Genomic DNA, 26,632 nt, shown 5'->3' with positions numbered 1-26,632 from the left:
GATTCGAGAATCCTGGCCGCCGTCTTCCGGATACTTGACCTGTCTTGTGAATGTGTTGTAACTTCATTCAGATATAGAGTGTAATACATGTCACAGCCCAGAAGTGAGAGTGGCGCTGTTCCTGGAAGAAGGCTATCGTGATTTTATAATCTCTAGTCTGATTATAAGAAGAAATGGCTGAAGCTGTCGCCATTCCCTACACAGCTTTATTACTAATATACAGTCCCCAGGAGCCCTGTTTATTACCTGTGTGGAGGGCAGCTGGGGAGGCCGAAAATCTTGTTCCCCTGTCTCGCTTACATCTGCTCCGACTCTCACTGACTTCACCGTCTCACCTCTATTTGGGCCCACAGGTCCATTGAGTATTGTGGGGTCAGTCACATGACCAAGCGTCAGAGCATCAGCAGAGGAGGCGGAGCAATGAAAGTTCTGGCCTCCCCAGCTGCTCTCCCAAAAGTAATAAATGGAGTTCAAAGTTATTAATAAAGATTATCCAGTGCAGGGAATGTACAGATGAATCTTATTAGTCCTTGGAAAACCCCTTTAAGTTCTTGACATCCCCTTTCATTGCGTGTTCTAGGGGCGATACTAGAGTCAACCCCAAGGCATATCGCTATGTCCCCTTTTATAATACATGGCATAGGTTCATGGGCGCAGCACTAAAATATCCCAAAGGCTGATGTTACTATCATGTAGTGACCATATAGGGGTAGATACGGTATTAGTTGTCTATAGGTACTCTGCACTTCCTATAGGGATTCTTCACATTGGAAATGGAAAGGGAGTTTGAGCAGACCTCCTCCTCAAATTCTCTTCCATTTTCGTCCCTCTGGTTTTCCACCGCACCTTTCACCGACTGATTCGGTATTGGTAGGGGGCATGCGGCGAGGGGAGGGGGGTTTTACGGCTGAATTTCGAATTTCTCTCCACATTTCATAATGTGAACCTTGTCTTATGTAGTAACAGCGCCTCCCCGGTATTGCCCCTGCTCCCCTTATTGTAATGGAATTGGACACGTACACAATATGGCGGTATGATTTATACTTTTCTCAGCAAACACCTCATCAACATCACAGAAAACCGCAGGTACAATTGTGAACTATTTATTTTCTGAAATAAGACGCTACATTTGACTAAGACCAAGGTACCGAAAGTTGACGTTCCTTAACCCCAAAACAAAGTAACGGGACCCCTCTTACCATATGCTGTCTATAATACTGATGTCTTCTCATGTTGTAGAGACCTTTGGGCCCTCTCAGACTACGGGACCCCCTTAGCCATTGCCCTTGGGGATCCCTATGGGCTAGTATGAAATCTCATATTTCCGTCCACACATCTCAATATTTCTGGACTCTGGGAAAGCAGGATGACAGACACCCAGCTTTCCAGAAATAGATATAAGATCTAGGAGTGGTGCGTGAGTGGAGACTGCTGAGGATGGCAGCACGTACAATGCTATAGGGAATGGCTGGCATTCGTGTCAGGGGTTCATTATACGGATGACATAATAAGATGAAACAGGAGGAGAGTCAGGCTGCACACTACCCCGTCTACGTGCTGGAAAATAGGAGTGGCCCCGGCTGGGTGGTGAGATAATCCTGACACAGCAACAATCCTTATCACAGCCTCATATATAAACCGCACTCACAGCAGCTCTGATCCCTCTGCTCGGAAGCAACAGCACCTAGGAGAGGACCACCTGCACCCAGGAGAAGACCACCTGCACCCAGGAGAAGACCACCTGCACTAGGAGAACAGCAACACCTGCACCAGGAGAACCGCAGCAACAGCTCGTCTGCACCAGGACAACAGCTCTTCTGCACCACCCGCACCTGGAGAACTGCACCACTACTTCAGCACCCCAAAAACTGCACCACTAACTCTGCTTCAGCACCCCAAGAACAGCATCACAGCTCTGCTACATCTGCTAAACAACCAGATTGCTCACCCTGGCTAATACACTACCAGCTGTGTGCCGCCATATGCGCTCTGCCCTTAGAGACTACAAGAAGAGTCCATCACTGAGCCACATACAAAGCTGACAGTGGCCCTTTACCTGACCCCACAAGCGTGACCACTGAGTACTAAGAGCCTTCGGTAAGGACCACCAGTGCGCAGCCATGGGTCGCTACACTGGGAAGACCTGCCGACTGATCTTCATGTTGGTCATCACCGTCATCTTCTTTGTGGCAGAGTTAGTCTCTGGCTACTTAGGCAATTCCATTGCCCTGATCTCCGACTCCTTTAACATGTTGTCAGATTTGATCTCTCTGTGCGTTGGGATCACAGCCTCCCGTATATCGAGGCGCACAAGCAGGGGACCCCAAGCTACCTATGGGTACACCCGAGCAGAGGTGGTGGGTGCGCTGTGCAATGCCGTCTTCCTCACTGCTCTTTGCTTTACCATCTTGGTGGACTCTATACTAAGACTGGCCAAGCCTGAGAAGATTGATGATCCTGAGTTGGTGCTGATAGTGGGTGCACTGGGGTTGGGTGTGAATATCATTGGCCTGTTGGTCTTCCAAGACTATAGCTGCTGTATACGCTTCCTATGTGGGCGAAAAGGCCAACCAGAATCGGAAGAAACCGAAAAAGTCTCCAACGATCGCCTGAATGTCACCCCTTACCGAGCCGAGGGTAGCCAAGGATCCCAGAGCCTGGACGACAACTTAGCAGGTGCCTTTCGGTTATTTTATAAGGGGTTTGGGGTGATGGGTATAACTATAAATGTTATGGTGTTCCTGAACTTCCAAAAACCCTAAATATTTAATGCAGTGGCAGTAGGGTCCATCTTCTAGGTAACCCTATTTTTGACTGTGGTAGAACGTCTTAATTTTGGCAAACCATCTCGGGGCTAGTAGTTCTCCTACAGCCTTTAACTCTATATATGTATCTTGCATTTAACCTTCACCAAGTAGTTATATGACACATATCTAGGGTCACTAAGGGTTAATGACTTCATAAATTCCTAGATGTCCTTATCTCACATGATCTTACAAAATGCATTCATGTGCTCACTAAAACCAGCAGTGAAAGACAAGAAATGTCTCATAGAGTTGCAGATCAGGATTTTGCAAAAAATTTGAAATTTTGGAATTTTTTTTGCTGTTGTTGTAAAACTTGTGGTCCCGGTCTAGAAGACATCTTCAGGAAGAGAGGATGACTGGAGGCCAATTAGTTTCAGTCAAGTCACTTATTGTTCTGGAATAAAGGGCACGTCTTGCACAATAGTCAGACTCAAGTTTTAAAGGGGAAGATCACTTTTAGCAATTCTGATCTGCAGAGAGAGCCCATAACTTTAGGCCTGTTTAGGATCTGTAGTATCCTAAACTGGTAGCCCCTCATCCAAAAAAGTGAACTTCCCCTTTAAATGCTGAATGTAGTTAGATATACTTAGGCAGATACCGATCACTTTAACCCCAAACCGTAATGTAAAGGTTCAGGGTGTAGAAAGTTTTCTTATAGATACTTAGATATACTTGTAGATATAGAACCTATAGATCTGAAGGAGCTGAGCGGATTGTATGGATAGATTTAGAAGGTCCCGTGTCTTAATCTTTACAATCTCCGCTCATTCTGGGTTTAGGAGCATGGTGGGCGATCCTTCTCAGTGACTGACACAGAGATAGCTGTCAATCACTGCATAGGACCGCCCACTGGACTCCTGAGACTGCAATGTACTTGCATATAATAAAAGTTATCTGGAATGTTTACCCATAATCCCATATATCAAACCGCTCAGCTCCTCCTACGCTATAACATGGCGCCCACAGACTGCACTGCACGTTCATTGTCACAGGTTCCCCTTTAAACACCTTTGAAGGTATTGGGTCATAAAGTGGTTCAGAAATGGGCCAGAGCAAGGCTTTGGCTGGATGAAGTCTTAATAACCTTAATAAACTTTAGCATGTAAATGGTGCACTTCCTGAGATCTCTGTACTAGATAAATGGTGGATGTCCTGAGATCTCCATGCTAGGTGAATGGTGGATGTCCTGAGATCTCCATGCTAGGTGAATGGTGGATGTCCTGAGATCTCCATGCTAGGTGAATGGTGGATGTCCTGAGATCTCCATGCTAGGTGAATGGTGGATGTCCTGAGATCTCCATGCTAGGTGAATGGTGGATGTCCTGAGATCTCCATGCTAGGTGAATGGTGGATGTCCTGAGATCTCCATGCTAGAAAAATGGTGGATGTCCTGAGATTTCTGTGCTAGGTGAATGGTGGATGTCCTGAGATCTCCATGCTAGGTGAATGGTGGATGTCCTGAGATCTCCATGCTAGATGAATGGTGGTTGTCCTGAGATCTCCATGCTAGGTGAATGATGGATGTCCTGAGATCTCCTTGCTAATTGAATGATGGATGTCCTGAGATCTCTGTGCTAAGTGAATGGTGGATGTCCTGAGATGTCCATGCTAGGTGAATGGTGGATGTCCTGAGATCTCCATGCTAGGTGAATGGTGGACGTCCTGAGATCTCCATGCTGGGTGATTGGTGGATGTCCTGAGATCTCTGTGCTAGGTGATTGGTGGATGTCTTGAGATGTCCATGCTAGGTGAATGGTGGATGTCCTGATATCTCCATGCTAGGTGAATGGTGGATGTCCTTAGATTTCTGTACTAGGTAAATGGTGGATGTCCTGAGATCTCCATGCTAGGTGAATGGTGGATGTCCTTAGATTTCTGTACTAGGTAAATGGTGGACGTCTTGAGATCTTCTGACGTGTCCGACTTGGTCTCTCTCTGACAATGCTGGGGATATATGTTTTTGTTGTCGCTGGTGAAGCAGATTTTTTGAAAAACTGGTGTTTCTTCTGTTTATAGAATTTATACACAACACAGCGTTTCTTCTTTGGCTATAGGTGACCATATAGACGATGAAGAATCTGACCAGGAAGATGGAAATGCCAAGAGTGACAAGAACGCAGCTGCCCTCAACATTAGAGGTATCTTAACCATTGACTGTAGAGTGGCCAATAGTCGTACTCATATCCTTCTGAGGGCAGTTCACATCTGTACACTGGTCTCCACTTTCAGGTTTCCATCTTTTGCCCAAGAAACTGGACAGGAGATGGAAACTGGGAGTCATTTTTCAAACCCATTTTATTTGAATGGGTTTGCAAATTGTCCACCCGTGAGCGCCCGTGAGCATTTTGTGGTCTCGGCGGCGAAACCGTTTTTTGTTAACTGGACACAAAGTCGGACATTGTGTCTGATTATAAAAAAAAAACGGTTTAGCCGCAGAGACCACAAAACGTTCACACGTGGACACTGCCGAGTTTCCGTTTCCTGTCAGCAGAAGATGGAAACCTGAAAGTGGAGACCGGGGCGCAGATGTGAACCCGTCCTCAGGCCCCCATGCACGCTTGGCTTGACTGAGAACACTTGTCCAGGCATCAAAACCTAATCTCCAGTAAGAACAAATGACCAGCTATTTTGAAATTCATGAACCCCTTTTTATATAGCCCCCACCCCATATGACATCCAGATATTCTTCACAAGAATATCTCCTTAAAGGGATTCTACCACTAAATCGCTTTATTTTGTGCTTTAGACGTCAGAATAGCCTTTAGAAAGGCTATTCGTCTCTTACCTTTAGACATGGTCTCCGCGGCGCCGTTCCTTAGAAATACCGGTTTTAACCGGTATGCAAATGAGTTCTCCACAGCAATGGGGGCGGGCCCCGGTGCTCAAACGGCAATGGGCGCATCCCCACTGCTGCCAGAGAGCTCTCTCCAGTGACACCTCCATCTTCAGGCTGGCGGCCATTTTGGGGAGACCACTCTTGCTCTTGTAGTTCAATACAGGAGCGTACTGCGGCCGGCGAAAAAAGAACTGACCGGCTCCCGTTGATTTCAATGGCAGCCGTCTTTTTGGCCAGAATTTTGAGGTGAATACGGCCTCAAAATCCAGACCAAAAAACTCTGTGTGAACTTACCCTTAAAACGGTATTTCAGTTACAAGTTACCCTCATCTTCACAAGAAGGACACCTTCTCTGATCACAAGATTGGGGGGTCCCTTGTACTCCCTAAATAAATGGATACAGTATTGTACTGGCCCACTAGAGTACCAGAGGATCCTCCAGTGGGCCCAGGCTATAACACAAATATGGTCAAGTAAAAGACACTCAGATTTGAAGGGTATTATGGTCTATTTCCTAGGGACACTTGCTAAATATTTGTCTTGGATCTGTCCCCATTCTGTCCTCCTGACACGGTGCACTCAGGTTTGTCTAGTCACTGGCCACAAGGTGATACTTAGGTGGAGTGGTCTATTCTACATTTTTTAACCTTTACAAAATTTTTTTTATCGAGTTAGAAATAAAGGTGAAGTTTTGAATACTTTGTCCTACTTTGGGTTTATCCCTTCAGTGAATTGTTTATTAACAAAGTGAGGATTCTATATCTATAATTCAGTGATAGCATAACTTTCTCTAACCAGAATTCCCCTTTAAGCTTGACGTGTATTACATGGCCAGCACTTTATTTATGGCCGCTGTGTAATATTACATATCTCAGTGCCTGCCTGCTTTCGGAATTTCTCTTGCAAAATCAGGTGTTTTCCCGGAGGCCAGGATCTGATCCCAGGGACCTCATTCTTAAAGGAGTTGTCTTTAACAGAACCCCTTTAAATATGGTAACCAGCAGTCTATTGTAGTAATTACTATGACTGTTTCTACTTTGTCCTTTACTTTTGTATTTTGCTTCGGGGCCAAACATTTCTCTACAGCCGTTTTCCCTCCCCGTTGTTTTTCTTTCCCGAAGTTTACATACTTACATGTACTTAATCTGAGTACAATGCGGTAGAGCAGGTTCCAGCTGAAATGTCACCTGCGAAGAGTCTCACATTAGAGTCAGGTGTTCTGGGGCTGCTCACGCCTAGAGATGTCAGGGCCAGCTTGCCTACATGGGGCATGTATACCATGACAACCCCTTTACCACCCTAGTGATAAACGTGGACTGGAGATTTACAGGTTGTAAACCAATAAAATATAATTTATGGTATCTTGCACTCAGTAACATTTTAGGATTCTTTGCAACATCAGCAAAACTGGCATGAGTGACAAAGGAAATCTACAGACTGGTGTAAGACTTCTATGAGGGCAGGAGCCTCCTAACAATTCAGACATACCTCGCACCAGTCGGGGACTGGTATAGTAAATTCTCCGACTGGTGCAAGTCACGCCTAAATGATTAAAATCCATGCCAGCCAGGAATAGTTTTTTTGGCATGAATTATAATAAATTTGTAAGGGTGATCTGGTTCAGCTGTAAAGCCAAAGCATAGAGAACTGTTGGCAGGGGACCAGTTTGGAGGGTAAGAATATAAGCTAAATTACCGTATATACTCGAGTATAAGCCGACCCGAATATAAGCCGAGGCCCCTAATTTTACCACAAAAAACTGGGAAAACTTATTGACTCGAGAATAAGCCGAGGGGGGAAATGCAGCAGCTACTGGAAAATTTCAAAAATTAAAATGGTCAGAGTTTTTGGGTACAGTAGATGCACCCAAGAGGAGGGGAAGGGGGTGTTTTGGTTGTCTGTCTGCCCCTTCCCTGAGCTTGAGGATTGGGGTTTTTCCCCCCATTTGGAATTCAGCCTTGCTGAATATAGGGGATCTGCAGTGCTCCTATTAACCCCTTCCTGACAGAACAGGAGCACTGCAGATCCCCTATATTCAGTAGACCGGGCACTTTCAGACACAGGGATACCTAATGTGTATGTGTTTCATAGTAATTTTCTACTTTCGTATGTATTCTAGGGAAAGGAGGGATTTAGAACTTTTTAAAAAAATTTTTTTAAGCTGCTTTTTTTTCCCACTACTTTTTGGGAGATTCTATACATTGATATTGCGGCTGGTCATAGCCCCCCCCCCCTCCTAAAAAATAATTTTTTATTTTTTTTTGCTGACTCGAGTACAAGCCGAGCGGGGCTTTTTCAGCACAAAAACTGTGCTGAGAAATTCGGCTTATACTCAAGTATATACTCAAGTCAAAAAGTATAGTGTAGGGCATGAGGAAGATGAATAACACAGATTGAAAAAAAAAAAAAAAATCCCTATTTTATGTTCCACTTCTTAGGCCCTGTATTAGAGATAATACAATAAATCTGTGTTCCTTTAATGTTCTAGACTATGGACAAGCATAGACTATATTATGAGATAAAACCTAAAAAATTGGCTCCACTTATCTCTTTCTCCAGCTGGGATGAATCCTCATATATTGCAGGCTGCTCAGTCATGTTCAGTGAAAAATTTGTCAGATGAGCTCTCTGACCACTCAGTCTAAGGTCGGGTTCACACGGGTTATTTTGGACCGTATTTTGACACGGAGGCCGTCAAAATCCGACCCAAATATCCCTGTGTGAACCCAGCCTAACAACCCTATTGAGATATTAGCTGCAGACTGACAAGCTGTTTGATGGATTTCACACTGAATGGGACTGAGCAGCCTGCAATGTATGAGAATACATGCCGGCTGCACAATACAAACAGAGCAACATTTTTAATGAAAAATCTATTACAAACATGTTTTTTTCATCAAAGAAAACAGCAAATGCAATAAAAAATTTGGCCCATCCGCAGTCTCTAAGACAATATCTATGGATGTATTTCTAGATGGTGTGATGCTAATCTACGTGAACATTGATTTACATTGAGTTCTTGTCTTTTCAGGTGTCCTACTTCACGTGATGAGTGACGCATTGGGGTCTGTGGTTGTTGTGGTGGCCGCCGTTATATTTTACGTACGGCCTCTGACACCTGATGCGACCTGCAACTGGCAGTGTTATATCGATCCCAGCCTGACAGTCATAATGGTGGCCATCATTTTATTTTCTGCCTTCCCCCTCATCAAAGAGACAGCCACTATCTTGCTTCAGATGGTCCCCAAAGACATCAAGGTTGGAGAAATTGGTAAGAACAATGTATTTCTTTACTGCTGCATAATACGTAGATTATAGACAGTATAGGACCAACTTGTCAACCTAAATAAAACAACTATTAAAGGGGTTATCCAGCTTTTACAAAATGACGACTTAGGACCTTTCACCACCTGGGGCACATGTGATTTAATACAATGCTAGAAAGCCAACAGTCTGCTGAATTCAGCGCACTTCAGCGGCTGTGCCCTTCTGTGCCCCTGGTGAAGAGCTATCGGTGCCGGTACCGTAGCTCTTCACTATCAGAAGGGCGTTCCTGACAGTCATTCAGGAACGCCCTTCCTAACAGCAGCGTCTATAGCACTGTACTGTGAGAGGGGGTGTTGCTTACCGACCAGTGATGATGCTGAGCAGTAAGGAACGCCCCCCCCAGTACTCATCTATGTGCGTTCCTCCCTGTTCTCACAGTACAACGCAATAGGCGCTACTGTGAGGAAGGGCGTTTCCGACTGACTGTCAGAAACGCCCTTCTGATGGTGAAGAGCTACAGTATCGGCACCGATAGCTCTTCACCAGGGGGGGCACAGAATGTGAAAGCTGAAACTGTCGGCTTTCTAGTGGTATATAAAACCGCATGTGCCCCAAGTGGTGAAAGGTCCTTTTTAAGGGGGGCTGTCAATTTTAGTTTGGTGCAAGTCTGACTGTCAGGGCCACCATAGAGCTACTGTTTACATTTAGGGCATTGTTCTATTCACTAGATGAACTTTTAGTAGGAACTATTATGGGTCCTGCAATGGTGTCCCATAGATTTGAATGTTATAGACTATGGACAACTTTTGGGGCATTATTTTTTTTTACGTAATAAACCGTTATACTCACCTTCCTCCACCTATCCAAGGCATTCTCACTTTTCATCCAATGGGAATGAGACCTTTAGGATGTTGCTTCTAATCAGATTTGCCATAGCTTATGTATAGTACCATGTGCAGAATACTCTAATCAGACAAAGACTTGTTTGAGTAGGGAGAAAGGGAAAAATAACACCTAGAATCAATTAGAGAGTGGTCAGAATAAATAATATTATATTTTAACCCCATATATTCAAACTACCGTATCCCCTTCTTATAGCTGCACATATGTCTCGGATCATGTCTATAGTCTAATGTGTATGGGGAAATTTTCCTTCAACTTGTCCAAGCAGATTTTGTGAAAGATAAGGATTGTTATCTTGCATTTTAGCATGACTGATCCTTTGTTCTACAAATATTCGGTATATCACTCAACTAACGTAGCATCTGTTGTTTACATACAAGTAGTGTACAGGCATGTAAAAAACAAGTCAATACATGTAAAGTGAGATTAAAATCAGATCAAAAATGGAGGAGGTCAAACATTATTTCTACAAGTTCTAGGAGACTATTTCCGTGTAAGAACACAAAGGCCTATGTAGCATTGCCAGCTGCGGGTAAACAAAAGCAAGCGCAAACAAGCAGAGAACCCTAAAGTGGGAACATTCCAATAAATACAGATAATCTCCAACCATATAATCTCCTGGTGAGCGGACCATGAAACCATGAACAAGTATCAGATAAGAAGACTGCTGTCTGCGTAAAGTTGGCCAAATACATGAGATCACTGTTGGCCGATCCCACTCATTGTACGAGATTGCTGACTATTAAGTATAATAGATGGAGGCACAGGGGAGGTGTAAAAAATAATAGATAGTTATACTCACCTCACCTCTTTTGGGCCTCCTTGTGGTGTCCAGCGCTTTCTTCTGGGTGATGTTATGCTCCCCAGGTCAATACTGAGGCCTAGTCACATGGCGAGCACCAAGCATCATGTCTTCATGACGTCCCATGGGCCTCCACCTATTATAATCTGGGTGTATCTTTTTATTTTATTCTTATTTTATAATAATTTCACTTCCGAACAAGATTAACCCAAAGTGAATTTTTGGGCTGAACCACCTAAACCCAAAATGAAAGGCATCTTCAGAGGTTCACCCATCTCTGACCAACTAATACATATAGGGACCGCGCCAGGGCCATAGAGTTGGTAGGCCAAAATGTGGACTCCTCTATGTTTCTATAGCCTCTATGTAACAAACTATACATCTAATCAATAGGGTCGAGCCGATCTCGAGATTTCAGGATCGATTTTAAAATCCGATCATTTTCCAGCCGATCCCGATCGTGAAATTTGCTCGATCGGGATCTGATCTTTTCCGAACCCGATCGCTCAACCCTAGTCAATGCTTCTCTATGGGAAAAGTCACTTTCTGGGTTGAGCCGATCTTGACATTTCAAAATCCGATTTCCGATCATTTTCCAACCGATCGCGATCGTGAAATTTCCTCAATCACCGATCGGGATACGATCTTTTCTGAACCCGATCACTCAACCCTACTAATTAATTATACAACAGTAATTGTAGAATTGAATAAAAAATAATGAATGGTTTTATTTAGAAGCCAGAATTGGAGTCAGTAACTTTTTTCCAACTCTGATCCTTAGAAGTAAAATATACTGGGAATTCGGTGATTGTGAGCGCAATGTAAAGGAGAACAACTCCCCAAATCAGAAACCGGTCTCCTAAGGCTTATAAATTATTTTAATATTATTATTAGAATTTTCTTTTTACATTTTTAATTACATTTTCCAGGTGATAACATTTCCATGATAGAAGGAGTGAAAAGCGTTCATGAAATCCACATTTGGGAATTAGCCAGTGGGAAGAATATCGCAACGCTCCACGTGAAGTTTCACAAACTTGAAGACTACGCCTCGGCCAATCGTAGCATCCGTAAGATCTTCCACGCACAAGGCATCCACGCAGTCACGCTCCAGGCTGAGTTTCCAGATGCAAAGGACTTCTCCTTGGAATGCAACGCACCCTGCATATCCAAACAGTGCAAAGAGAGCCTCTGCTGCAGCCAGGAACTGCTGCCATTTGTCGAGATGAATGGCAAAGGCCCCAAGAAAGGCAAGTCCCCTCAAGTGTGGTACCGAAGTAATCATATAAATACCGATGTTGAGATTCCAATTGATCCTCCTGAATATTCCTCAAATCCGGAAGTGAAGGTTATTGCCAATGGCCTAAATTCAGAAAGCGAGGCACTGAATGCCAAGTCTACCCGGTTTTAAGCTATTGGCCTGGACTGGAGGGTGAATGTACCCCCATGAATTGTTTGTATCTGAGGACCAAAGTGACTTAGAGCTCCTGAGTGATGACTATGACCTGGTCTGTGGTGTGTAGTTTTTTGTTGTAGTATCTTGACTTCAGGGCCGACACCATGAATGTACCAATACAGAGAACCCAAAAATATAATTTGTCACAGTACTGTATTGCTAAGATCACTGAGTGAATGACGAAGGACAAGATGCAAACTGGGCAAATAGTAGGAGCTAAGTTGTCACCCAATGATAACAATTTTCTAGAAGACCATTTTAAATATACTCCTTAAAGTGAGTGTGTCCCCAGACCCCAGTATATTAATCCAGCCACACAGATAGATAGGTTACTGTCACATCAATTAAATGGTGTTCTCCCCTTGTGAATTGCCTTGGTTGCTGAAATATAGCTGTTTTTGGTGCAATGGCAATGCCAACATTGCTCTAAAGAGCTCCTTTGAATATTGTCAAAAATGGAGATATTTTGGCAGCTGAGGCAGCAATTCTCAAGGAGAAATGATAGTTTGATTCTGGTGACCCTAACCTATCTATCTGTGGGACTTGGGATATGTTGGTTCTGGAGTCACTAACCTATCTATCTGCAAGACTCACACAATCTGATGGGTTCTGGTGACAGTAACCTATCTATCTGTGGGACTCAGGGATATGTTGGTTCTGGAGTCACTAACCTATCTATCTGCGAGACTCACACGATCTGATGGGTTCTGGTGACACTAACCTATCTATCTGTGGGACTCAGGGATATGTTGGTTCTGGTGTCACTAACCTATCTATCTGTGGGGCTCGAGTCATGTGATGGGTTCTAATGACCATAACCTATCTATCTGTGGGGCTCGAGTCATGTGATGGGTTCTAATGACCCTAACCTATCTATCTGTGGGACTCAGGGATATGTTGGTTCTGGAGTCACTAACCTATCTATCTGTGAGACTCACATGATCTGATGGGTTCTGGCGACACTAACCTATCTATCTGTGGGGCTCAGGGGATATGTTGGTTCTGGCGCCACTTACCTATCTATCTGTGGGACTCGGGATATGTTGGTTCTGATGTCTTTAACCTATCTATTTGCGAGACTCGTGATCTGATGGGTTCTAGTGGCACTAACCTATCTATCTGTGGGTCTCGGGTCATGTGATGGGTTCTAATGACCATAACCTATCTATCTGCGTTACTCGGATGATATGCTGGTTCTGGTGACACACTCCCTTTAAATGGTTTTCAGGATTGTAATATTGATGACCTCGTCATCAGATTGGTAAAGTTATGAGAAGATACCTTGTGACTTGTGTAATATATTGGAATCTCTTGTTCAGGACCCTCAATTATCCTATCGAAACATTTTACTTGAATTTTTTGTGTTCTTTGTATTTTAACCTCATTTTGTCAGAGCTGCTTCGAAGCACAATTTTTTGTCTTTCGCCAAAATTACTTCTCAGGTATACAGGTCATAGCTGTGTATATTAGTGCTTAATATTCCCTAACAACAGTTATGTATATTATATAATTCACTGTAATTGAGGTTATATTAATTTAATTCACTATGGAAATGAATGGGTTGCCCTCTCTCAGGAACTGGTTGCAAAGAGGAGGACCATGGACAACCCTTGATTTGCCTGGACACTGTGTAATGCTTAATTTCCCCTGTGGAGGCACTGCAGATAAATTGAATACTTGTTGTCAGGTTATGTCTGATCACTGGTAGGACAACTTGTGATCTGAACCCCTTTAATATGTACCCTGAAACATATTGTGTATATATTTGTACCATTCCGATTAATGAAGGTCTAAAAGTTTTATATATTTCATGTATTTGTTAAAAGTTATATTTTTCCGTTCCATATGTCCTCAGGTGAAAGATTGTTATACATATTTGTTCAATCTAATTTATGTAAAATGCAATGAGTTAACGTCTTGTCCCAGAAAAAAAGTAAATAAATATAACGTCATTGTTTTGTCTAATTTTTAAAGTACTATTAACATAATATAACGAGAAAAGCTTCACTTTTGGCATTGCCTCTTCGTCTTCAGGGGCAATATCAGTGCCCTTGGAGCTCCAAAAAGCTCACTTACATATTGACAACAAAAATATATCAGCAATTCATAAAGGGAAAACTCTGCATGAGTCAGGTGACCCTAACCTATCTATCTGCAGGGCTGGGGTGATATGCTGGTACTGGTGACACTAACCTATCTATCTGCAGGGCTGGGGTGATATGCTGGTTCTGGTGACAGTAACCTATCTATCTGCAGGACTGGGGTGATATGCTGGTTCTGGTGACAGTAACCTATCTATCTGCAGGGCTGTGGTGATATGCTGGTACTGGTGACACTAACCTATCTATCTGCAGGGCTGGGGTGATATGCTGGTTCTGGTGACAGTAACCTATCTATCTGCAGGGCTGGGGTGATATGCTGGTTCTGGTGACAGTAACCTATCTATCTGCAGGGCTGGGTGATATGCTGGTTCTGGTGATACTAACCTATCTATCTGCAGGGCTGGGGTGATATGCTAGTTCTGGTGACAGTAACCTATCTATCTGCAGGGCTGGGGTGATATGCTAGTTCTGGTGACAGTAACCTATCTATCTGCAGGGCTGGGGTGATATGCTGGTTCTGGTCACAGTAACCTATCTATCTGCAGGACTGGGGTGATATGCTGGTTCTGGTGACACTAACCTATCTATCTGCAGGGCTGAGGTGATATGCTGGTTTTGGTGACAGTAACCTATCTAGCTGAAGACTGGGGTGATATGCTGGTTTTGGTGACAGTAACCTATCTATCTGCAGGGCTGGGGTGATATGCTTGTTTTGGTGACAGTAACCTATCTAGCTTCAGACTGGGGTGATATTCTGGTTTTGGTGACAGTAACCTATCTATCTGCAGGGCTTTACTGATAAGTTTGGTTCTAGAGACGCGCCCCCTTTAAGAGATACCATACCCAGAAGATAGGCCACTAATTTCCCAGCCTGCCTTAAATGGCTTCTATATGCTGCTGGTTTTCCAAATAGAACATGAACAGGAAATTGCTCATAATTTAAAACAGTTAAATTAGTTCCAAACTAAAGGGTCCCTTTAAAAATCCCTTTAAGGAAGATAGTCATCAAGGTCCCTGTTCAGATTAGAGATCAGATAAACCAGATGCCACCTCCTCCAACCTAATTCACTGTTTCCTACAACAATCATATATGAAAGAGTCTATAAACTATATCTGCCTTCTTGAGAAAGATTTGGCTGCTACTACCGATATGGGCACCAAGGTTTAGATGATATCTTTTGGTGCCCTAAAGTTAAAGGTGAAGCCTTAGAAGATCGACCCATGGATAATAGAGGCACTCTTTTTGGATAAAAACAACCTAGGTAACTTAGGGAAAACCAATAAACTTTGTTGACCTGAATAGGCGGAGTTTAACACCACTAAAGAGAGAAAACCTGTGTCATGCTCCACCCCCTCAAGCCAACAGCCAATCAGATGCGAGTTGTTGATCCCTGATTCAATTTTTCCAAAGAAAATTACAGTGGGAATCTGGTCGGTGACAAACAAACCCATTTTCCAAAAGAATGATGACCCTACGGATTGAGCAGTCCCATAGGGCTAGGTCTCATTTCAGTTCTCTAGGGGGTTTACTGGATTTATCAGTCATTGAAAGACAATGACTGAATTCATAAAATTCCTCAGATTTGCTTGGACAATACCATTGCCATGCACAATAAAAATAAAATACAAATATTTTACAAAGATATTAGATTTTTCCCCCATTGATTATTTTTGGCACCATGTGAACCTTCCCTAGGGGAACAGCTACACACCAAGGTCCTGATCTAGAATAAGGCTAGGTTCATAGGGCAGGTTTTGCATGAAATTTTCAAAATCTTCATAAAATTTGCAAAATCTCGGTGTGGAAATCTTCTTGCCAATGGCAGAATGGGCCTGAAGATCACTCAGGGTTCTTATTTTTTTTTTCAGGATGATTTTTTTTTTTTGCAATTTATGTGGTGAATTTCGCCCCAAAAATTCCTCTGTGTGAACCTAGCCAAAGAGGAAACAAATCATTTTTATGATAATGAGTGAAAAATAAATTTAGAAAGTAAAAATAAAAAGTAAAAATCCTGACTGTGTCTTTACTCCCTCCGTTACAATGTGACGCTCTTTGTTATATGTGTGTATTCTCAGTTTTCTGTGCAGTGTTTTTTATTAGATGACATTGAATGTATTTTGGGCATTTATTGATGTGTAAAAATGATGAACAAATGGAATAAAGTGTTTATTTTTGTAATAATCTCTGAGAGTTTTTGTCTTTTCTGAATATTTTGATGGAACGATTGCCACAAAATTTTAGCAGATTTTATATTCTTAAAGGGACAGTTTGGGTAACGTTATATACTGTATTATGGCCCAGTGCAGGGTCCGAGAAGGGATTGGACCAGCACTAGGTATAACACTAAGTATCATATGTGACTTGAGTGTTCCAGAAGCTGAACCATAGGAAATGTGCTACAAAAAAAAAATAGCCCAAAATTCCTGGGTGTTACAGTTAATTGTAGACATACTTGGATTCATGCAGAGATGGCAATTGCTGCTGGGCCCTGGACCCCAAGGGGGCCCCTAAGGTCCCTGTGTGACATAAAATATAACACTATTTGGAATAATAAATAGTATTTAAGCGTTTTATTACAGATTTTGCATTTGGCCCAGGAACTTCAAATAACACCTCTGCTCTGACTTGGATAAATTGGTACAACACTTACCCCATCTACTTAAGTAGAGTCAATCACCACCAAAAAGGAACCGAACTTGACTGTGCACATTTGGCCCTTGGTTTCAGTAACTGTAGTTAGGGCTTGGTGACCACTAGCAAGTGTTGAGATGATGACAATATGCTCTGGCAGACACACTATTCTCTTGTGCCCGGCCTATCTCCTCCTGAGTTGCCGACCCTTGCAAGTCACCCCAACTTGACAAGGACACTTTGTTCCTTACTGAGGCAGATGAAAGTTCCATAAAGTATGCGGTTCTTCAGTTTCAAGATGGTTGACTGGACAGTTGATGTTAGGCCTAGTATGCAAGTCCATGGCGATGAACATTACACATCTAGTGTCACTAGGGATATATGGTCCTCCAATGAAGAACCTGCCCCTTACCCATGAGTGTCTTAGGTTGTCCAGTTCACAGAACCAGATGGTGTCTTTGTGGCCAGTTGGAGGCTTCTTGGCTATGGAGTGATCCTCCAAGGCGGCCCACCATGCGTGTGGGAATGGACTCTTAAATAGGGCAATGACTGACAATGAACCAGGGAGCAGCAATAAACTTATTCTCCTTTGATGCTATGTCCCACCTTTAAGGAGTCACTGAACAATACAGCTTTCCAAAAGTACTAGAACACTGCAACGAGCGCCACCAACATGGTGCAAGACCATCACAAGATACAACACTGTGAACCAACACTGTATTCTCACTACAGCCACAGGCACATTCGGGACAGGGTTTTAACCCTTCCCATACAACAAGGTGAACAACATGTTTACGGTACATCTCTACTTGGTCGCCCACCGATCAGAACTTCTGTTATGTTACCATGAAACCGTAGTTACTCTTATATCTGGAGAAGGTCAGGCGATAAACAAATCTCCGCTGTCTCTTGTACGTACAAAGTGCAGATAGAAGAAGCCGACAAGAAGCCATAAATAGCGGGATAGGCTGCAGGACAGACCTGCTCACACTCGGTATACGCCTGGTCGCAACGTGGAGTTATCAGGTGAAATTGATTTTCCGGACTAACCCCATCATAAGAGACAAAGTAATAGTATAACCAGGTCATAAAGTCATTTACATGTGCTAATGAGCGTAGAGGATCATTAATAAATAATTAAGCTCTATGGAAAACTAATTAATCTGCCTGAAGGTGATATATATGGATCTATAGATATATGGAGCCTGTCATAGTGGCGGTAATAGGAGAATGGAAAATTATAATCATCCAGAGCGGAGGAAGTCTATATATATATATATGTCATTGTCCTGTATCTGAGTGTCAGCGTGTCCTTATACCGTACCCCAAGTGTCAGTGTGTCCTTATACCGTACCCCAAGTGTCAGCGTGTCCTTATACCGTACCCCAAGTGTCAGCGTGTCCTTATACCGTACCCCAAGTGTCAGCGTGTCCTTATACCGTACCCCAAGTGTCAGCGTGTCCTTATCCTGTACCCCAAGTGTCAGAGTGTCCTTATACCGTACCCCAAGTGTCAGCGTGTCCTTATACCGTACCCCAAGTGTCAGCGTGTCCTTATCCTGTACCCCAAGTGTCAGTGTGTCCTTATACCGTACCCCAAGTGTTAGCGTGTCCTTATACCGTATCCCAAGTGTGAGTGTGTCCTTATACCGTACCCCAAGTGTTAGCGTGACCTTATACCGTACCCTAAGTGTTAGCGTGTCCTTATACCGTACCCCAAGTGTTAGCGTGTCCTTATACCGTATCCAAAGTGTCAGTGTGTCCTTATACCGTACCCCAAGTGTCAGCGTGTCCTTATACCGTATCCCAAGTGTCAGTGTGTCCTTATACCGTATCCCAAGTATCAGCGTGTCCTTAAACCGTACCCCAAGTGTCAGTGTGTCCTTATTCTGTATCCCAAGTGTCAGCGTGTCCTTATACTGTACCCCAAGTGTCAGTGTGTCCTTATACCGTACCCAAATGTCAGTGTGTCCTTATACTGTACCCCAAGTGTCAGCATGTCCTTATACAGTATCCCAAGTGTCAGCATGTCCTTATGCCGTACCCCAAGTATCAGCGTGTCCTTAAACCGTACCCCAAGTGTCAGTGTGTCCTTATACTGTACCCCAAGTGTCAGCGTGTCCTTATACTGTACCCCAAGTGTCAGTGTGTCCTTATACTGTACCCCAAGTGTCAGTGTGTCCTTATCCTGTACCCCAAGTGTCAGTGTGTCTTTATCCTGTACCCCAAGTGTCAGTGTGTCTTTATCCTGTACCCCAAGTGTCAGCGTATCCTTAAACCATACCCCAATTGTCAGTGTGTCCTTATTCTGTACCCCAAGTGTCAGCCTGTCATTGTCCTATACCCCAAATATCATTGCACTATACCCCTAAGTGTGTGTTATTGTCCAGTTATTTTTCATTGTATAACTTTGTACTTTTCTGTCTGTCACCAGGATTACGACTGAACTACACTACAGATATCTGCTGATGTCCAGATCACATTCCTGATAGCTCAGGATGTGCGGGAGCAGCACATTGCACCTTATCTGCAGACAGCAGCTCCTATCTCCCTTGCACACTGTGCCCCCTCCCATATAGGCCTCAGCTTATGGCACAGTTGTATTTGTTAGGCTTATATATGTAGAATATTTCAGTATGTAAATGTATTTGTAAATTGTAATGCTCGTACATGCCACGGCCCCTCTGTCCTCCATGTTTCCCTGGGTGAGCTTGCATGTTATTGAAGCATAGACAAGGGACACGAGCATGCTATACTATATAAGGGATTAGATGGCTATTACTAGTAGCATAGGCATCATATTGTACCAAGGTGCTTTAGAAAACAGAACACAACCATTTGCCACAGCTCTGCAGCCCCCCGAAGGCTACTATTACCTCTAAGTCATCCTCCTGAGTAGAGGAGAGGTGTCACGTAGACACGCATCTTCTGTATCCCTCACCTTTACTTTCCAAGTAATTCCTGCTCCCATGAGAAGCCTTGTGTGCACTAATCTGCTTTCTTTATATAGCCCCAGCGTGTTACTCATACTATATAGGATGCATTTATTCCTATGGGTCTCTGGGGAACATCACTGGGTTCATTCATGTCTCTTGGGGTGGAAACTCATAGGCAACAGTTACCCATCAACCACCATAACCACGACACATATTGTTTATCGCTAATCAAAATCTTATATTTATCCAGCTCTGTCTATGACACGGTCAGCTCAACCTATTACATTGGGTCTGACATGTACAGCAGATGATAGGAGAGCTCATTTTATAGAAAATGTGGCCAGGGGCTACATGTAAGGAGAGACCACAGTTCCCCCACCTGCTGATTATTACACAATTCCCAAATATAAAGGAATTGCTATATAAACAATTTCCTAATCCAAAGCAGGTAAGTGACAGAACCAGGTGACAGCAAGTCAACAAGGTGCCTATAATCCTACCCTACTCTGCTTCACAAAATCTAAGGTCATCTTGAGATACTCACCAGAAGCCATCGCAAGGCAGGATGGACTTTGTTGAAAAGGACCCAGGATGCAATTACAGAACAAGGTACTAGAAAATAGGAGCACTTGCAAGCTAAGGATCAAACTAGAAACCCTATGGGAGGTAGAATGGCTGTCTCAAAGATCAGGAGCGTACAAGAATAGCCAAAACAAAAGCTGAGGAATGAGAGAGCCCAAGCCATGGTCAAGTAGAGGAGGTCACTGATAAAGCTAAATCAGTAAGACAAGGGTTAACCAGGAGCTCAAGTCAGTAAACTAGGAATTTAGGAGAGGAAACATGGAAAGATACTGGGAGTACGTTATAAGAACACAGAACCAGAATACTAATGTAATCACAGGCAAGAGAGGAAAGATTCAGGCAAATCAGCCTTGACTGGATTCTGAAGTACAGCCCTGGTTGCCTCCGAACAGACCCAGCCAAAGTTTGAATGGTAGGCACAGTCACTTTAGCAACCTGGGAGTCTTGTCCAATTGCTCCAGACCCAAAAAACTGGCCCTGGATACCAGGAGAATGTGTGCACTTTATACATAGTTACATAGTAGATGAGGTTGGATAAAGATATCAGTCCATCGAGTCCAACCTATAACCCTACAATCCCTACAGTGTTGATCTAGGGGAAGGCAAAAAACTCCATGAGGCTCATGCCAATTGCCCTATTTCAGGGGAAAAAATTCCTTCCCGACTCCAAATCTGGCAGTCAGTATAAAACCCTGGGTCAACGTGTCCTTAAAATCTAGAGTCCATAACCCGTTATATTTTTCTCTTCAAGAAAGGCATCCAGGTCCTCTTTGAACTTGTTTAATGAATCCGCCATCACCACTTCCCGGGGCAGAGACTTCCAGAGCCTCATTGTTCTTACTGTGAAGAATCCCCTTCTATGTTTCTGGTGAAACTTTCTCTCCTCCAGGTGTAGAGGATGTCCCCTTGTCACTGTCACTGGCCCAGGTGTTGAGGATGGCCCCTTGTCACTGTCACTGGCCCAGGTGTTGAGGATGGCCCCTTGTCACTGTCAACGGCCTAGGAGTAAAAATATCCTTAGAAAGTTCTTTGTATTGTCCCTTCATGTATTTGTACATTGTTATTAGATCTCCCCGTAGACGTCTTTTCTCTAAACTGAATAACCCCAAGTTTGTTAATCTATCGTTGTACTCCAGTCCACCCATTCCCCTAATCATTTTGGTTGCCCGTCTTTGCACTTTTTCAAGTTCACTTAAGTCTTTCTTGTATATCGGGTCCCAAAATTGTGCACAATATTCTAAGTGTGGCTGTACCAGTGATTTGTATAGAGGCATAACTATGTCCTTGTCATGAGAATCTAGACCTCTTTTGATGCATCCCATAATTTTATTTGCCTTGGCAGCAGCTGCCTGACACTGGTCACTAACGGTAAACTTGCTGTCCACCATAATCCCTAAGTCTTTCTCATTGGCAGTCTTACTCAGTAATTTACTATTAAGTACATAGTCATACATTCTATTACGTTGACCAAAGTGCATTACCTTACATTTGTCCACATTAAACTTCATTTGCCAAGTCTCCGTCCATGCTTCCAGCTTCCTTACATCCCCCTGTAATATTCTACTATCCTCCTCATTATTGATTACCTTCCAAATTTAGTATCATCTGCAAATATGGACACCCTGCTTTGTAAACCCTCTACCAGGTCATTAATAAAGATATTAAACAAGAGAGGACCTAATACAGCAGAGCATACATGTTGCAAGATGCACACTGGACAGCATTGGTAAATATGGAGTTGTTACCTGATGGGGAATATTACAGCAAAACAAACAAATTCAAATAAAAAGTTTTCCTTGTAAAGTCCCTGAATCTAAAGTCACTTCATCTTAAGTCACACTTAGACCAAACCACACTTATTACAGTGTCAAGGAAGTGATGGAGTAAAGCCACTTTTCTTAAAACCAAGGGCTGCTATATAGAGAGTCTTATTGGTCTGCATGGTTTATAGTGTGCTATCTACTTCATCCATATCTCCAGCAGTACAATAGAGCTCTCTTTAACTCACATTCCCAAATGATAATGAGATGTCTCTGCTCATTCTCCCCTAGTATATACAGCAAAGCTCGCAGATAAGCTAAAGAGAACGGGAACTATCAGTCTACCGTGGCAGTGTGAAAACTGTAATGATTTAATATTAAAAAAATATGAATAGCACATAGAAAAATTAGACTACAAATTAAAAAAATGCCATGAAATAATATGTCATATTCTGCTGATTCAGGGGTGTTAAATGGGTGTTCGGAGCTGCTAAGATTGATGACCTATCCTGGAGCAACAATGGTGGAGGCCCATTTTCCGCTCCTACAATCCAACCCTGAATATAAGGGTTGCATAGGATGTATGATATACGTTTCTGTACTGATTTGTCCATAAAAACACTCCAGGCCCTGGTGGACCAGTTTTTTAGTATTATCACAGGGGCAAATAGTAAGGTTACAAGGTATGTTCCTTAAATGTAGTCTGTACTTCCTTTTGGACACGAGCCTTTCTATCTGGCAGATCATTTACGGTCCTGCTGCCAAACTTTAGGTTTATCCCTGGACAATCATAATCCTTAGTACATATCAATGAGAAAACGTTAGAATTGCGTAAACTGAAGCTACCGAGCTTACCACTAGGATTGGGCAATACAAGAAGATCCATCACTGACAACTGAATGTTTCAACCTCAGTCACAGTACGCTTGCACAATATCAGTCTTCTAGAAGGCCTTATTCACATGGACGTGTGGTCTCTGAAAATTAGGGACTGCATACAGACCCATTTATTTTAATGGACACCTGTAGACACCTGTTCATTGTAAAGAGAATGGAGCCGTGCTCCATTTTGTTCCATTTGGTGGACCAGAGAGCTTCATTAAAGTTGATGGGTCAGTGAACATCACAAAGCAGATCGACCATGGATAGCACACAATCCAAAAAATAAGCAGAGTGGAGTCCATGGTTATCAGACGTGCTGAATATGTGGACGTACGAACAAGGCATAAAATGTAACAACCAGGGGTGAACCTAGCTTTTATGCCACCTGAGGCGGACGACAGAAAGCTGCCCCACCCCTTCCTCTCGGCCCCGCCCCCTCCACTCCGCCCCCTACTCCAGGGGCGGGAAGGAGCGAGCGTCGTTAGCAGGCAGGGAGAGGACCTGCTCTCTGCCTGAGCATGAGGGGAGGCTGGTGGAGCAGCACTGCGTCCACAGGGCCTCCCCAATCCACCGCTCGCTTCCCGTGCTGGGTTGACGAGACGGTGACGCTAAGCCAGTCCAGGACAGCTTGTCCTGGACTGGCTTAGGTCAGCAAAAATGCCGCCGTCCCCGGGGGCCCAGCTTGGCGCCGCCTGAAGCGGTCACTTCAGGTCGCCTCATGGGAGGTGTAGCGCTGGTAGCAACTATAAAAGAGATGTGAAACATGGTGTTATAATAGTTGTTGTGCCGGTGGTGACACTTTTTGCCTTGAAGCCCCATACATGGTCTTCGGGATGCTGTTTGGGGTTTCATATGTCACAATATGACGGTGCGAACTTGAAGGTGAAGTTTCCGATATGTCAGAAGTGTGCCAACAGTAAATCACCCAATAAAAACATGTGCAGGTCTGATGAGGAGGTCTCTTCATTTCGGAGAAGTCCCTTACAATTCTAACCTGGATGCCATTAGTCTCTTTAAAGGGGGTGTCCAGAGTTTAGGGTTAACTTAGGCATGGCCAGAGTGAGTGTAAAACAAAAATAAAGCATATTCATCTATTCTTGGCCTCCTGTTCTCCTTGTACCTCGTGCCAGAAGCCGAGAGGCTCACATGACTTCTGAGACCAAAAAGGATTGTCTTGTTTCTTAGGCCAGGCTCACGTAGGGTTTTTTGATCCGGAATTTGACGCGGAGGCCACCTCAGATTCTGGGCCAAAAACGGGTAGTTGCGACTGGATGCCGGTGCAATCGCGGCACTCTGGTCCGGATTAGGCCCAAATCAATGGGCCTAATCGGGAGGGAGTGTCTTCAGGCGGACGTCCACCGCAGCATCCACCTGAAGAATGACTGGAACAAACCGCTCGCGGAAAAAAGAAATGACCGGCTCCCATTGATTTCAATGGGAGGCGTTTTTTTTGGTCAAGATTTTGAGGCAGATTCCACCTCAAAATCGTAACCAAAGAACCCCGTCTGAACTCAGCCTTACTGACCCGCTGATCAAAGTACAATCTGGAGATGGAACCTCATGATTATTGATCTACCTATATATAATATTGGAAAACCCTAGTAAAAGACAGTGGTGGGCTGTTTTGTACTTGTGATTTAGGACAAGGGTACATTTGATTTTTGCTATGAGACCTCTTTAACGGTGTCCTCACAAGAAGACATTTATAGCGTTGTACAACAACAACCTAAAAACAAAAGCAACATTATCCTTATTAGGTTGGGTAATGTTTTTATAGTACTTATCTCTGTATTGCATGGAAATTTCCATGATGATCAGGACAAAAGTCCTCCTTAGGGTGTGATATGTTGTTGTATTGAGCTGCAATGAACTTCTTCATAGCGTTTGTAGCTTCGCAGACTTGTAATGAGATGTTAGAACAAACATAATGTCCTGGAGGAGCTCCAGCAGAATGGGGCCCTGCTAGAGAAATACTAAGAGCGACACCAGACGACTCACGGCGCTTTAATAAGTACTTGAGCAATAACTCTCCACAGTGCACAGAACAAGTTGTACCGGTTTAGGAAAATTAAACTTTGCAATTCCCGTACTTAAAAGCCTTTTCACACACAATTTTATTGTTCCAGTGCATCCACATTAAAATTTAATCAACTTTGGAAATTGTCTTGATTAAAAACTTCCAACCGTTCTGTGTATTTGGCTCTTCTGCAGATCAATCTGTCTCCATGTTTACAGACAACCAAACAAACCCTGTGTAGTCTGGACCTACAATGATGTGTTACTACACTCAGTTTGGAGTGTTATTTAAGGTAATGTATTAAAGGGATTGTCCTGGAATTAGAGGAAACTCAGGGGTGGTTGGGATGGGGGCAAAATAATAAAAAAATAAAGTCAAATTCACCTATTCCTCACACCGATCGATATGACCACTGCCGACCTGACGGGAAGGGACCCTCGCTTGGCCGGGCCCAGGAGGTGGGTTCTTCACTACCCTTCAGCTCCGGAGTCACGTAACGATCTGCGAGCACCAGTGGTGTCCTAAGGCAGTTTTCGCCGGCAGACGCCCGTGGCACGCACAGACCCGGGAGGACAAGCGAGAGTTTGCCTTTGAACCGTCACAAGAGGTGTCAGAAACGAGGCTCCCTGGGTTCTTTGCCAAATCCGACCCAGCCGGGCTCCCTGCCCGAACCCTGGGCTTCGGCTCTTTGGCCGGCCCGGTGCCCAAGTGCACAGGTTGACCTCCGTAAGACCGACCACGCTAAAAAAAAATAATAAAAAAAAATTCACCTATCCCTGGCTCTCTATTGTACAGTCCCGTTCCCCTTTTCCTCCCATACCGGGACTCGTCAGGCTGGAAATGGAGAGGGTCACATGACTGATTGATGCAACTGATTGAATTCAGCCATCATGTAAGACTCTCCAATTCTGTCCTAGTGAGTCCCTGTTCAGGAGGAAAAGGGATACGGGACTACTGTATATTACAAAGCACAAGATATAGCTAAGTATGATTGAGTTTAATATTATTCTTGGACTATCCCTTTAATTGTCACTTCTTTGTCTTACTAGAAACCATACTAGGTGTTCACCTAATAATCAGTGGGTCCTCGGGTCCTTCAGGTGGGACATTGCCTTTAGGTCCTATCCAGTATCTTTCTTTAGTATATCATTATTCCAGATTGCATATCTAAGGCGGCAGCTTTCAAAACTTAAAGGGGTTGTCTCATCAAAACAAATGGCAGTAAGTAAACCGAACATAAATTTTAGTCCAACTTTGTATTGTCATTCCAAAAAAATTTCCTCACCAAAATATGTCAATTATCTGCTTGTAATAGCAACCCAGTACTCAAAATGTATAGATCTGTGCACTTTATTCTAGTGAGGCTCTGTTATTCCTGTATGTGCAGAAGAATACAGTACAGCTTCTGCTGGATCCTCAATGAAATGGGTCCAATGATGCACATGCCTAAAGTTAGAGCACCAAAAGACTCCTTGCCCATTCCTTGAATGAAGAAAGCCATGCCTAGTCTAGCCTAGGTGTTTTGTGCCCTATTGCCCTTTCATCTCTAAGTATATCCGTGCTATGTCCCTCAGTGGTTTTGAAGAGCTTGCCAGTCTTATGAAGACGCTTCCATATTGTAGCCACTAAAAATCAGACTTTGTGTCACCCGG

General features: G+C 43.6%; 1 protein-coding gene across 1 annotated transcript; it reads left to right on the top strand.

Annotated features, from left to right (window-relative positions):
• The first annotated feature begins 1,680 nt into the window (after positions 1 to 1,680).
• Positions 1,681 to 16,319, top strand: LOC142197091 (calcium/manganese antiporter SLC30A10-like). The gene is made up of 4 exons (XM_075267156.1): positions 1,681 to 2,676; positions 4,862 to 4,945; positions 8,675 to 8,914; positions 11,545 to 16,319. Exons 1-4 carry the CDS (start codon positions 2,121 to 2,123, stop codon positions 12,024 to 12,026), a joined length of 1,362 nt encoding a protein of 453 aa, XP_075123257.1. The 5' UTR covers positions 1,681 to 2,120; the 3' UTR covers positions 12,027 to 16,319.
• The last annotated feature ends 10,313 nt before the right edge of the window (positions 16,320 to 26,632 follow it).

This window comes from Leptodactylus fuscus, chromosome 3 (assembly GCF_031893055.1).
Source record: "Leptodactylus fuscus isolate aLepFus1 chromosome 3, aLepFus1.hap2, whole genome shotgun sequence".
NCBI classification, from domain to species: Eukaryota; Metazoa; Chordata; class Amphibia; order Anura; family Leptodactylidae; genus Leptodactylus; species Leptodactylus fuscus.
This window is presented reverse-complemented; position numbering and strand designations above follow the sequence as displayed.